The sequence below is a fragment of the Brachycentrus maculatus genome, unplaced genomic scaffold, assembly GCF_059751285.1.
Source record: "Brachycentrus maculatus isolate JH-2025_06_01 unplaced genomic scaffold, ASM5975128v1 h1tg000119l, whole genome shotgun sequence".
NCBI classification, from domain to species: domain Eukaryota; kingdom Metazoa; phylum Arthropoda; class Insecta; order Trichoptera; family Brachycentridae; genus Brachycentrus; species Brachycentrus maculatus.
This window is the reverse complement of record NW_028280872.1, coordinates 2814800-2828322: the sequence shown is the minus strand read 5'-3', so window position 1 is coordinate 2828322 and position 13523 is coordinate 2814800. Positions and strand designations below refer to the sequence as shown.

The 13523-nt window shown below is 34.1% G+C and overlaps 1 protein-coding gene across 7 annotated transcripts; it reads left to right on the top strand.

Annotated features, from left to right (window-relative positions):
• The first annotated feature begins 940 nt into the window (after nt 1–940).
• gny (ALG6 alpha-1,3-glucosyltransferase garnysstan) lies at nt 941–13120 on the top strand. 7 transcript variants are annotated; one of them, XM_088259751.1, is made up of 9 exons: nt 941–1148; nt 5036–5130; nt 5868–5942; nt 6248–6374; nt 8122–8674; nt 9614–9843; nt 10762–10824; nt 11518–11645; nt 12706–13120. In XM_088259751.1, the coding sequence occupies exons 1-9, from the start codon at nt 1083–1085 to the stop codon at nt 12839–12841; spliced, it is 1473 nt and encodes a 490-aa protein (XP_088115877.1). In that variant the 5' UTR covers nt 941–1082; the 3' UTR covers nt 12842–13120. The 7 variants fall into 7 exon arrangements, with proteins under 7 accessions (XP_088115877.1, XP_088115871.1, XP_088115873.1 ...); XM_088259747.1 differs by lacking the exon at nt 5868–5942 and having other exon boundaries at nt 1107–1148; nt 6174–6374; XM_088259746.1 differs by lacking the exons at nt 941–1148; nt 5868–5942 and adding an exon at nt 3070–3196 and having other exon boundaries at nt 6174–6374.
• The last annotated feature ends 403 nt before the right edge of the window (nt 13121–13523 follow it).

Below are 13523 nucleotides of genomic sequence, written 5' to 3'. Positions count from 1 at the left end.
CCTTTCTATTTACTCCGGTTGGTTGCTGCTTGCAGACAGTTTTTACCCCCCATATCGTCGGACCATCTCTTTCGGGGTCTCCGACACCTCTTTTGCTCTACCAAGGTCTCCATCGTAGAATTCTCGGGGTCCATCTTGTGGGGTTCTGTCTCGCTTTATGTCCTGCCCACTGCCTTTTTGAGTAAACATTACACTCCGTGCAAAAATATACTCTATTTTCCGATTTTACCGGAACACTCTAACGTTCTTACGACCTTACGTTCTTGAAATTACCCTTTGGAAAATGAAAAAATTATATTGGTAATCAAAATTTGTTATGATTACAGTTTTGAGCTCATATAAGGATTTTTTAGATTGCACAATATATTAACTGCCTGTAAATAATCTAAATCAATTGACCAGGATTTTTTTTTTATTTGTAGAGCAAAATTGCCTAAAAAATTCATAACAAAATCTCAAAACAATAAAAGAGTCGAAAGAAATTATTTTCTGTGTACGGTACAATGAAATTTCCTATGACTTTTTATTTCCTAAAAATATTTATCTATTTTTTAAAAAGTAACTAAATATAATAGTAAACAAACAAACAAATCTTTCTTTTATTGAAAGTTTAGTTCCAATTGTTAGTGTTAGTTTGAAAATAGAGGAAAAATAAATATTTACATTTTGCTTTCGACCCCAAGTTTTAAAAAAAACTCGCTTTTGCACCCAAAGTTTTCACAAATACTCTTATAAAAAGAATTTTTCCATTTTCAAAATATACAAATTCATTCTGCACGAAATGTACCTTAACACTCATATTTATTTTTTAAATCAGCAGTCAAATTAATGTTATAGGTTTTAAAAAATTATTTTTCAAATAAATCATACTTTAATCTTTTTCTTTTTTCTGATGACGTTTATTGATGGCGTCAAAATGTTCGAAACCTTTAAAAATATGCGTTCCGGAACACTGAATTTTGACAGTTTTGTTTGACGTTTCTCTCGGTTTCGAACGTAGCGGCGTGCGTTGGTGGATGTGGTCGATAAAAAATAATATTATACGTACTTAATAGTCTCGTGGCCATATTTTTAAAAATTTAATGATGGTTTACACAGAAGATTATTTAAAAAATAAGCTCATTAAGGAGTTGAATGCAGTTCATGTCGTAAGTTTAACCTGCACCAAAGTTAATCTTTCTTCCACATCACCCGATGTGATCCAATCCGATCTACCGGTACGCGAACCAACCTCGGCTTACGTTTGCAATCTCATTTTTCAGTTTGATGTTTGATGTGACGAACGGGTTGGTTTTTAATACGATTTGCGCATAATGAGCACGATGAAGACAAACCTTTCGATGAATATAACCAGTCTGCCGCGAGGATTCCTATGGCTGAGTGTCGTACTGGCGATCTTAGTGCGCTGGGTCGTGAGTTTGTACCCGTACTCGGGGCAAGGGAAGCCGCCGATGTTCGGGGACTACGAGGCCCAGAGGCACTGGCAGGAGATCACCCTTCACATCCCGGTGAAGCAGTGGTACACCAACACGACGCAGAACGACCTCATGTACTGGGGCTTGGACTACCCTCCGCTGACGGCCTACCACAGTCTGGCGTTGGGACACGTGGCGGACATAATGGACCCCGAATCCGTCGTGTTATTCTCCTCGCGAGGCTACGAGAGCGCTCCCCACAAGCTGTTCATGCGCTGGACCGTTTTCGCATCAGACTTATACTTCTACATTCCCGCCATTGTGGGGTTTTCCTACATCAACTACAAATTAAAAATGAAAGAGCTGAAGGCTCGGGGAATGTCGACACTGATAAAAAACATATTTTTCCAACCGGAAGTGTCGGCGTTGATAGGCTTGATGTACCCCGGCATCATATTAATTGACTACGGGCACTTTCAGTACAACTGCGTCTCTCTCGGCCTGTTCATCTGGGCGACCATGTTCATACTACTCGACAAGTTCGTCTTGGCCTCGATCTTCTTCGCGCTGGCTGTGAACTACAAACAAATGGAACTTTATCATTCCCTGCCTTTCTTCTTATATCTACTGAGAAAATGTGTACCTTCTAGGCGTAAGAGTGTTAAATATTGTACGAATCTTTTGATCCGAATAGGTTTTACCGTTATCGTAACGTTCGGTATTATTTGGATGCCTTATCTGACTAGTTTGGACTCGGTTTGGCAAGTTCTGCTTCGGCTGTTTCCCGTAGATCGCGGAGTATTCGAAGACAAGGTGGCCAATGTCTGGTGCTCCATCAACGTGTTCATCAAACTTAAAAAGATATTTGATAATGCGGCGATGGCCAAAGTTTGTTTATTGTCCACCGGCGTAGCGTTGCTGCCATCGTCTTTAGATTTATTCTTTCGTCCCAATACTAAGAAGTTTATCCTATCTTTGATAAACTCTTCTCTCTCTTTCTTCTTGTTTTCCTTCCAAGTTCACGAGAAGACGATCCTCTTGTGCGCTGTTCCCGTCCTGTTGCACCTGCCCCTCGACCCCGTGCCTTGCCTATGGTTCCTGATAGTATCTAACTTCAGCATGTTGCCTTTGTTATTGAAAGACGGTCTTTTCATAGCCTATTTCTCTACCAGTGTTCTATTTCTGAGCTTATACAGCATAGTACTGATGATGATGGATAAAAATGTTACATTTATGGATATATTCAATGTCACGAAGATCAACAACATTCTGAAAGGAACGCAGAACCAATACAGTGGGCTCTTTTATAAAATATTCAATCTTTTGTTTATGTTATCTACTCTAGTAATCTTCGTGTTGACGGTAGCGTCAGTAGCCGTTCCTCCTCCCCAGAAATACCCGGACCTTTTTCCGCTCCTAGTATCATCCTTTTCTTGTGTTAACTTCTTGTTGTTCTACATTTACTTTAATTACTGTCAATTCATCATACCAAATGAAAGTACAAATAACTTTGTTGTCCACAAGACAAAATAGTGAAGCAATATGTGATTGTAAATAAATATATTTATTCAAATTATTTTCTCTTATTTCATTTTGGTTCTTATTTTAAAATTATTTATTAAGAACACTCCATTTTATTTTGACAATACTTTCATTTGTTTTCAACCTGATTAAATTCTCCTAATAAAATATCCAAGTGTTCTTGAATTCATATCATGTGAATATAACTTACATAGTATTGAAAGTGTTATCCTTTCAATTTAAAGGCATACTCTTCTGTGGTAAGTCATGTTACTGTCAACTGATTTATCAAATTTTTGTTTGACAAGAGTTACAATAAACAGCAAGTAAGACGACATATACGATTGTATAAAAATCTAGGAGCATGTCGCTCACTCCTTTCAACAACGTCATATGTAAAAAAATGTAAATTTTCAGTTGTGCATGTTTTCGGAATGCCCAGAAAATGCACTATATCCCAGCAAAAGAGGCATATTTTAAACTTTATAATACCCGCTACAGGGCAGAAAGTGTTGTTTTTGCATTTTGAAGAAAATGTATTGTTTAATTTTTTTTTAAATATACTAAATATTTTTCAAATGGAGAAAAAAACATTCAGGATTTACCTTAAAAGATTTGTTGCACAGTAAAAAGTTCAATAAGTGGCTTGATATTTATTTTTAATACATTTTATTATATTTTTAAACTTTATACTATATTAAAAACGATCTCCTGAAAAATCAAGGTGTTTGATATATCGCTCACTCCTTTCAAGAACGTCATAAATCAAAATACTTGATTTTTCAGGAGAACGTTTTTAAAGTTAATAATATAATACAATGTATTAAAACTAAATATAAAGCCACTTACTGAACTTCTTACTGTTCAACAGATCTTTTGAGGTAAAACCTGAAGGTTTTTTCTCCATTTGAAAAATAATTAGTATACTTAAAAAAATAATTAAACAATACCTTTTCTTCAAAATGCAAAAACAACACTTTCAGCCCTGTAGCGGGTAAATATTAAATTAATAATATGCCTCTTTTGCTGGGATATAGTACATTTTCTGGGCATTCCGAAAACATGCACAACCGAAAATTGTCGATTTTTGATTTATGACGTTCTTGAAAGGAGTGAGCGATATGATGTTGAAAGGAGTGAGTGATGTGTGAACACTGGTATATTTGGATAAAGCAAATCTTTATTATATCAAGTCAAAATTATTTTTGCTGCCCGATGCTAGTACTGCATGCCTTAATCATTGGTATTTTTGAGTGACAATGTATTGTCGGGTCAAGCTTGGAAATTAATAATCACCACATCATTTACCATAGATTGGTTGTCAAACCTGATGGATAACATATTCATACCTGCTTGGATAATCACCAATTTCCAACACCACACACTTCACTGTTTAAAAATCTTAAATTTCAATTAAAGTGCCATACACAATCTCTCTCTATATAAAAAAAATTGTCATCTGAACGGAAAACTTCCTAAGTCGCACATAAGTCAATTTTGTTTTTTACTCATGTATTATGTTGTAATATTTAACAAATTTTAAAAATATTGTGTTATAATATGTAACAAATTTTATTGTACAGAACTTAAATAGCTGTTCAAACAAAATATTAAAAAGAAAATACCACTAAATGATGTAATAATGTGCAAAGCCAAATAGCCGCAAGTTAAAAACAGTAGTTTTGAGATAAACGAGTTTAAAGTTAACTTAAAAAAATGCTTTTTGCCAACACATATATCAAATTAATACAATTTTGCGGCTATTTGGATAATGAATATCTCGGTGAAGGAAAGAGATAGAGCAAAATCTGTGATTGTATATGATTAGAGGCCAGTTTTAAGAATGCTTTGAGCCGTGTTACGCCATACAGCCGCAACTTGAGTTATGGCTAGTTGCCTTTACACATTAGTATAGAGAACTCACTTTGGAAAGTTTAATTGCCTCCCCTGTAAAATTTCCTTATATGCAGTTAGGGTAGTTTCGCATTCAGGTGACAAAATGTATTAACAGAACGTGAAATTAAAACTATGAAACAACCCAATCATTGGCATTTTAAATCTGCCAGTTCTTTTCAAATGGCATTAATATTTTGTTGCAGGAGGTGACGGATGAATCAGATGGTTGTGGAGGAAAGTTCTCTGTAGTTATTGTCTCTGATAAGTTCCAAGGGAAACCACTGCTTGCCCGTCACAGGTATGTCCTAATATTGACGATTCCAATGCAAGTTATATGGTTTTTTCAAACACAAATAAAAGAATATTCCTCACTGAGATTTTACATCTGTCAAAGAAAATAATACACTGTAATAAATAACAATGTCCAATGGACCATCTTGGATGCCATATTTATCTTTTAATACATAATAGGATGATAATCAGTATTTTGACTGTTTTATATTTTTAATGCCAATGGAATTTAATAAATTAGAGTGATAAGCCGCTTGTACACTACACGGAATTTTACCGTCCGGCAGTCCGGTTTTTAAAAATAAAAGCGACTACGACAGTTTAGCGTGATTGAATTTACGCACCGATCCGAAGAAAGATGGACAAAAGCATAAGCCAATCCAAGTCAATCATCGTTTAATCACGCTAACTGAAGTGCCGGACGGTAAAATTCCGTGTAGTGCACAAATGCCCATAGTCTTTATGGAAAGGATAATCACCCTGCATAGGATGGATTGACAAAATAAATAAAAACCATTGACTTTGTATTTGTGAGTTTCATTACTAAACTAAAAAAAAAGAACTGCTTATTTATAGTTTATTTACTATTACTTTTTACGTTTACAATTTTTATTTATGTAAAAATAAAGAGTTTAAAATAAATTCCAAGAGTTTTAGACCTTGTAACTTCCTAGTTGAGCAGCTGATATACTAGCTAGTGTCCCCTAAATTATACAGAGTGCATATTTATAATTCTCTTTCCAGACTTGTGAATGCAGCTTTGCAAGAAGAATTGAAAAGTATTCACGCTTTTTCCCAAAAGACGTTCACAGTCGAACAGTGGGAACAAGCTAAATCATCATAAACATCAATTTCATCCTCTGTCTACTCGTTACATACATGATAGGTCATTGAATTTACTGTAAATTTTTTTTTGAATTTACTGTAAATTTAATGTAAATAATATTAAGTCACAATAAATGTAATTTTCATTTCAAACTTACTTTAGTACTTTTGAGTATTATTTTAATTTCATCCTATGCTGACTCACATTTTAGTTTTTTTTTTTAGTAATTGATCAATTTAAACCATATTTAAACTTAATCAAACATACACTTAGTTATTAGTAATATACCGAGAATGAGTATGGAGTTACTGAGGTTTGAGGTGTCCGCACCCGGAAAGGTGATTCTACATGGAGAACATTCAGTTGTTTATGGGAAAACAGCTATTGCGGCAAGTCTTGGGATGAGAACAAGAGTTAAATTGCAGGTAAAAGTTATCACTTAACCGTTTTAGTGCTGAGATTTTTTCTTATATCGTAGTCGTACAGGAGAAAGTGACCAACTAGCAAAACTTAAAATGTTCAGGAGGGCCATTTAAGTCACTTTTGCTTGGCAAGAAAATAAACATCAATGCAGTTAGTCATTTTTAACAAGTCAATACATTATACTTCCAAGTTTCAGGGCAATATTAATCTAGTAAGATATCAAATAATCAATGATCACGGTTTTGTAAAAAAATGCACTTGGTCACATTCTCCTGTATGTATGCTAAAATTGCTGAAGACTTATGCAAAAATGGTCCCTTTCAAATTAATTGGACATTGCCACGGCGACAACAATAGGTTTTTACAACAATATACTTATTTTTTTTCACTAAGAATTTGTTAAATTTGATTACTTGCAAATATAATTGATGAATCAAACTTTAGAAACACGCATGCCGCGATACAGCCTGCCATCTCTACCACCAAAATCAATATCACTTGTCTGTTTTTGGTTGGGTGGAAGATATTGCTTTTTAGTAATAAGCCCGCCTATGTACTTATTTATTTTCTGTACATGAAGTTTAAATAAAATAAAAATAATCTGACATCATCGTCCATATATCGACTGCCGTGCTTTTGGCAGAGTATACCACAGTCGAAATATTGATTTTCAGCATTCCAACAGTTAATATAGACTAATAAATCGGTTAAATAAATAATTTAGCTATTTATTAATACTGCAAAGTTAGAAGAACTGGAGCGAGTATAATCAGTATCGGGATAAGTTTAGATGATTTGAGTTATTTATATAATTATTTTTATGTGTCAAATTGATTTATTTCTTTTCTTGAATGTTTTGCGCAGATACTTTGTGGCACATTTTATAAAATAAAGCAACCTTGTTTTAACCACTTTTTATTGGTACATTTTATCCAACCGGTTTCGACAAGAACATTGTCATCATCAAGTTATTAAGTATGAGTATTTCAATGTTTTAGAATTTAGTACATAAACCCTGATGATGACACGGTTCTTGTCGAAACCTGTTGGATAAAGTGGTAAAACAAAGCTGTTTTATTTTATAATGATTTATTTCTGGCTATTTCGGTGCCTAAAAGTTCGGCTTGAGGGTAGTATTTTTAACAAAATTAGATTAAACTGGCGTCGCAGGAATTCCCGCCAGTTTCAAAATAAATTCATGAAAGATTTATTTTCAATTCATCTGCCTGTTTGTTAAATGTATTTTTCACATCTGTCTTCCCTATCCTTACTTATCTTACCTGCAGACAAGCCTCTAAATAGATGCGCAGGTTATTCCTTTAAAAAAAAGATAATATCTTTTTTTTAAATACTTGTATATTTTAACAATATAGAAATATATCATAATAAAAAAGTACAATGGCTTCTTCATTTACATAAAATAGTATGGTTTAAATAGGGAATGGATAAAACACTTCTCTCCTTAAAGCGCTTGTGCACTACATGGAATTTTACTGTCCGACTACGACAGTTTAGTAAAAGCGACTACGACAGTTTAGCGTGATCAAGTTCACGCGCATCGTGATCGTTCACCGATCCGGAGAAAGACGGACAAGTGCACAAGCCAATCATACCATTTTTTCATTCTAACTGGACTGCCGGACAGTAAAATTCCGTGTAGTGCACAAGCGCACTTAGCCTGTGTCTAAAACTATACTTACAAAATGACACTGTGTTTCTAAATGGTTCAGTAATCCTTGTATTTTGTAGGAAAAGAAGAATATCGAAGATCCCCATCTAATTGTTAATTTATCAAATCTACGTTTCGTAATATCATTCAGCTTTGAATCATTAACGAATTTATTTGACATTCCCTTAAAGAATGAAAATGAGGAATTTGACTTGAAGAACCCAAAAAATATTGATCACGAGGAGTATATAAAGAATATCCATGACTTTCTTGATAATCAAAAATCTAAATATGATATTCAAATCAGCAATGTGCAGTTCCAAGCGATTACAATGGTTTTATATCTGTTTTGTGCTATTTTCAACCATTTTGACATGGAAATTCCCATAGAACTTATAATCGACTCTGAATTGACCATTGGAGCTGGAACAGGTAGCTCTGCCTCGTATTCTGTGAGCCTGGCAGGTGCCATGTTCCAATATTTGAAGTTGAATAATGATGCTGCGTATAACCTAGCCTTTGGAGAAGATGGTGATTCAAAATTGGATGTAGAAACATTTGGTTTCAAAGAAAAAACTGCAATATCGGAGTGGGCTTTCTGTTGTGAAAAAATTGCACATGGGAATCCATCAGGTAATAATAATCTTCTTCTAACCCGTATACGCCCCTAGTGGTGCATGGGCACTGCATCATATAGACCAGGCATGTCAAACTCGCGGCCCGCGAGTATTTTTTTTGCGGCCCGCGGATATATTTTTCATTTATTTTAATTACTCATTGAAATAATTTTTTTGTAACGGAACATATGATATTCATTTACAAAATCATTAAGTAAGATCTACTGTACCTCATGTGACTATCTTTGATAGTAAATTATTCACTTAAAGCAAGATAAAAATGAAAATGAGATTTTTGAGTTTTTTGATGCGGCCCGCCGGGATACACAAAATACCTTATGCGGCCCTTGGTGCCTTTTGAGTTTGACACCTCTGATATAGACCCTGTGCTAAGTTTAGTCAACGGTCCGACTTCTCCCGAGAAGTTTTACAGTTTTTTAGTTCAATGAGCAAATGCTGAGTAGCTCCTGACCGGCCCATACTAGATTATCCCTCCTGTTCCCAACAAAAAATTAAAATTTAAAAAAAATATTTTATGAAGAAGACACAAAAGTCCACTTAATTAAACTATATTAAACTTTGTTTATAATAAGCAAGGTAAATAATAAATGCAATTCCCATTTTAAAAAAATATATTTACTAAATAATAATTGTCCGCCTCCGTAATGTGATGGTCTGTGCACTCGGCTACCGTACTGGAGACCCTGGGTTCAATTCCCAGGGGGGGGTTTTGACCCAAAATAAAGGTGTGATTTTTTCACTGTTATATTTATTCAATATTACCCTGGACTTGGTACCTGAAGCAGAGGGCTGATCACCTTTCCTTCATGTGTTAACGATCAATATAACACTGCATTTATATGATGCAGTGCCCTGTGCACCATCGGGTGTGGATAAAGGGTTTAAATGTTTGAATGAATGTATTTAGACACTCAAAATGTTGTAAATTTTCAAGGTGTTGATAATGCAACATGCACCTTCGGATCTCTCGTCCAGTTCAAGAAAGGATCCGATCCCGTTCCGCACGCTCTCAACTTGAAGTTGAGGATAATATTAGTGGACACAAGAGTCAGCAGGCAGACTCGGGATCTTGTCCAAAGAGTTGTGGACATGCGTCAGAGGTATCCTGAACTGGTCGATTCTATAATGGAGTCTCTGAATCAAGTCTCTTTAGCCGCATTAAAAGTGAGTATGAAGACAAATGTTCTCATTCTTCTTCTTTATGAGCCCTCTGTTCTCCACTGCTGGATATAGGCCTCTTCCCCTTCTTTCCATTTCCTCCGGTTGGTTACTGCCTGCAGCCAGTAGCGACAATGTCATCAGGCCATCTCTTTTGGGGTCTTCCGACACCTCTTTTGTTCTCCCAAGCTCTCCTTCGTAGAGTTCTGGGGTCTCCATCGTAGAATGAAGACAAATTTAGACAGCATTAACCCTTACTGGTCCAATGTCGAATCACATTCGACATTGATTTTTTTTCCTCGTAGGTCCTATGTCGAATGTCATTTGACATTTTTTTATCACTAAGTTATATAATTAAGTTAAAATGCAAGCTCACATTTTTTTCACTCGTATCTATTACAACAGTGTGTGGTGCAGAGGACAAATGATTTTTGACCATTTGGATGAGTAACTGTTTACCTGGAAGGGATACAAAAGGGTGTTTTAGGAGCTGGTTCGGCTCACGTGGCGCTAAATGATCGACGAACTTCAATTCACATTCAACAGTTAGCAACTGTCAGTTACACTTGCACCGTGCACGCGCGAACAACTGTTAGCAATACGGAAATTATTACCAATATTCAATAATATTCAACCTACTAGAACATCGGAAGAAATTCGAAAGCCATCTGTCATCCAAGAATTGTTGATGAGTTTCGGGCTATTTCTAATAAAAAAAATTAAATATAGATAAGGCTGTTACTATGTACATTTCAAAAATAAATCTCATTTTTACTACAAATCGAGTATTTATTTTTTTTAATGAAAAAAATTGTTTCTATTGTGGACCTGGTGGAGTTTTTTTTTTTTGAGACTGGAAAGGGTTAACAAACAAACTGAGAATATTTCTTGTTTTATTTACTTACTTATCTTGTTTCCTTTCAGGTAGTTATGGATATGAACACTGATGAAGAAAAAATATTAACTGACGACTATAAAAAGCTAAGCGTAAGTTTTAAATGTATATTTTTTGTTGCAAATTTTCGTATGGCCAGGCCCTTTGAATGATATGTTTCTGTTTGTTAATGACTACATTATATTTATCAACATACACTTTACCGAGACCTTCGATAAGAAAAGTAAAGCCTGAAGACAATATTCCAACGTGTGAGATAGAAACTATTGAAATCTTGTGTGACGCAAGGTTGATGGATACAGCAGAAGAGGTTGATATTGATCAAATGGAGCCGCTACTTGTACCTTCGTTTTCAGAAGCATGCATATTCTTTTAAAGATTTTTTACTTTCATTCAGTAACTGATGCCGAAAAAAATATCATTTGCAAAGCTGAAGTACTGTTAACTTGCGGAAATAAAACAGCAAAAAAAAACAAATGTCGATCGCAGATTATTTATAATGCAATTTTAAAGCAAACGTTGCAAACTGTAATTTTTATTTGGTTCTGTTCATGTTTTTGTATTTTTTTTTATAAATATATTTATTTACATCTAAAACTTATTCTTCTACCAATGGTTACGTAGATTGGGAGGACTGTATCTTTACTCCATCGTATATCTTTGTGTATTGACCTCTAAATCCCGCATTCATTGTTTTCCCGCATTCATGGTTTATTTCAATAAGTCCCTTTAAAAACGATAGATAGAGGTTTCACTGTATATATATTTTAAACACTTATTTCTAGGAATTATTTGATATAAATCATCAGCTCCTCACAACTCTGGGCGTGTCTCACCCGACACTGGAAAGGATCCGAACGCATTCGTCCAAATTCGGGTTTAGCTGCAAACTGACAGGAGCAGGTGGCGGAGGGTAACTTGAATAAGCACTTTAATATGATTTTTTACACAAAGATTGAAGAATGAAAAACATGCGCATATTTGAATATGACACATCAAAATTTTAAAACAATTTTTTACACAAAGATTGAAGAATGAAAAACATGCCCATATTTGAAAATTACACATCAAAATTTTAAAGCAATTTTTTACACAAAGATTGAAGAATGAAAAACATGCCCATATTTGAAAATTACACATCAAAATTTTAAAGCAATTTTTTACACAAAGACTGAAGAATGAAAAAATATTCATATTTGAATATGACACATCAAAATTTTAAAGCAATCAGTTAATAATTTTAGAGGATTTTGAACAAACAAACATTACATTTTTATTAAAAAAAATTAAACACTACGCTCACGCCTTTCAAGAACATCATAAATCAAAAAACTTGATTTTTCAGGAGAACGTTTTTAAAGTTTAAAAATATAACACAATGTATTAAAAATAAATATCAAGCCACTTATTGAACTTTTTACTGTGCAACAGATCTTTTTAGGTAAAACCTGAAGGTTTTTTCTCCATTTGAAAAATATTTAGTCTATTTAAAAAAAAAAAATTCCGCAGGGGTAGGCAGAGAGAAAAGAGCGCCACACCACTCTGTCCTTGCAAACATTCTTCGCCTCTTCCACGTTCATGCATCTCCTCATACATACCCGCCGATTGTTACGACTCCTAACCTGACCACTTTCAAGTATTTGGCATACCTGATCGTGCCATGTTTTTCTCAGTCTTCCTCTGCTTCTTTTCCCACTAACATTCGCCTCATAAATTTGTTTTACCGTTCTTTCGTCACTCATTCGTTCCACATGTCCAAACCATCTCAACACACCTTTCTTAATTTTATCGATAATGCTTATCTCATTATTATAGATGTGTTATTTTATATAGATCTGTTTTTACTAACCTAAGTCAAATAAAAACACATACAATACACATCCTACAGTATATGAAAGGGATTCCATGTCATTGTATTTATTATTCAAAAAGAACTGCTCCAGAAAATTTTGTTTTTACATATTCCTTTTCAGATTTGCTGTTGTTCTGATTCCAAACGACGCAGATGAAGATAAAATCAATAAGTTGATACAGACATTGAATGGCAGCGGATTTCATGCCAAATTGACTGAAGTAGGAGGAACGGGTGTTGCTTTCAATCATATGTAATAGTAACATATAATACTTACAAGGGCATTTTGTTATCCTTTTTTTCATTAGCAAATATGTTAACACATTATTGTCGGGAACCGTTTAAACAAGTTTCATACAAATTATAGGTAAAAAAAGCATTTTGGTTTATATTTTGAAGCAATTATTTTCTTTTAGTTTAATTATGTTAGTTTAAAATATCCCCTGGTGATGGTGGATTTTTAAGGTTAAAGATCAATATTTTAGACTGAACAAACAAAATATTTTGTTTGATTGTATTCTCTGTAAAAAAAATGACAGAAATATTTTTAATGATACATGTCGCTCACTCCTTTCAAGAACGTCATAAATCAAAAAACTTGATTTTTCAGGAGAACGTTTTTAAAGTTTAAAAATATAACACAATGTATTAAAAATAAATATCAAGCCACTTGTTAAACTTTTTACTGTGCAATAGATGTTTTTAGGTAAAACCTGAAGGTTTTTTCTCCATTTGAAAAATATTTAGTTTATTTGAAAAAATAATCAAACAACACCTTTTCTTCAAAATGCAAAAACAACACTTTTTGCCCTGTAGCGGGTAAATATTAAGTTAAAAATATGCCTCTTTTGCTGGGATATAGTACATTTTCTGGGCATTCCGAAAAAATGCACAACTAAAAACTGAAGATTTTTGATTTATGACGTTCTTGAAAGGAGT

Bases quoted from the DNA above. Each gene is read 5' to 3' on its own strand.
- gny (XM_088259745.1), top strand. From the start codon at position 1,314: ATGAGCACGATGAAGACAAACCTTTCGATGAATATAACCAGTCTGCCG.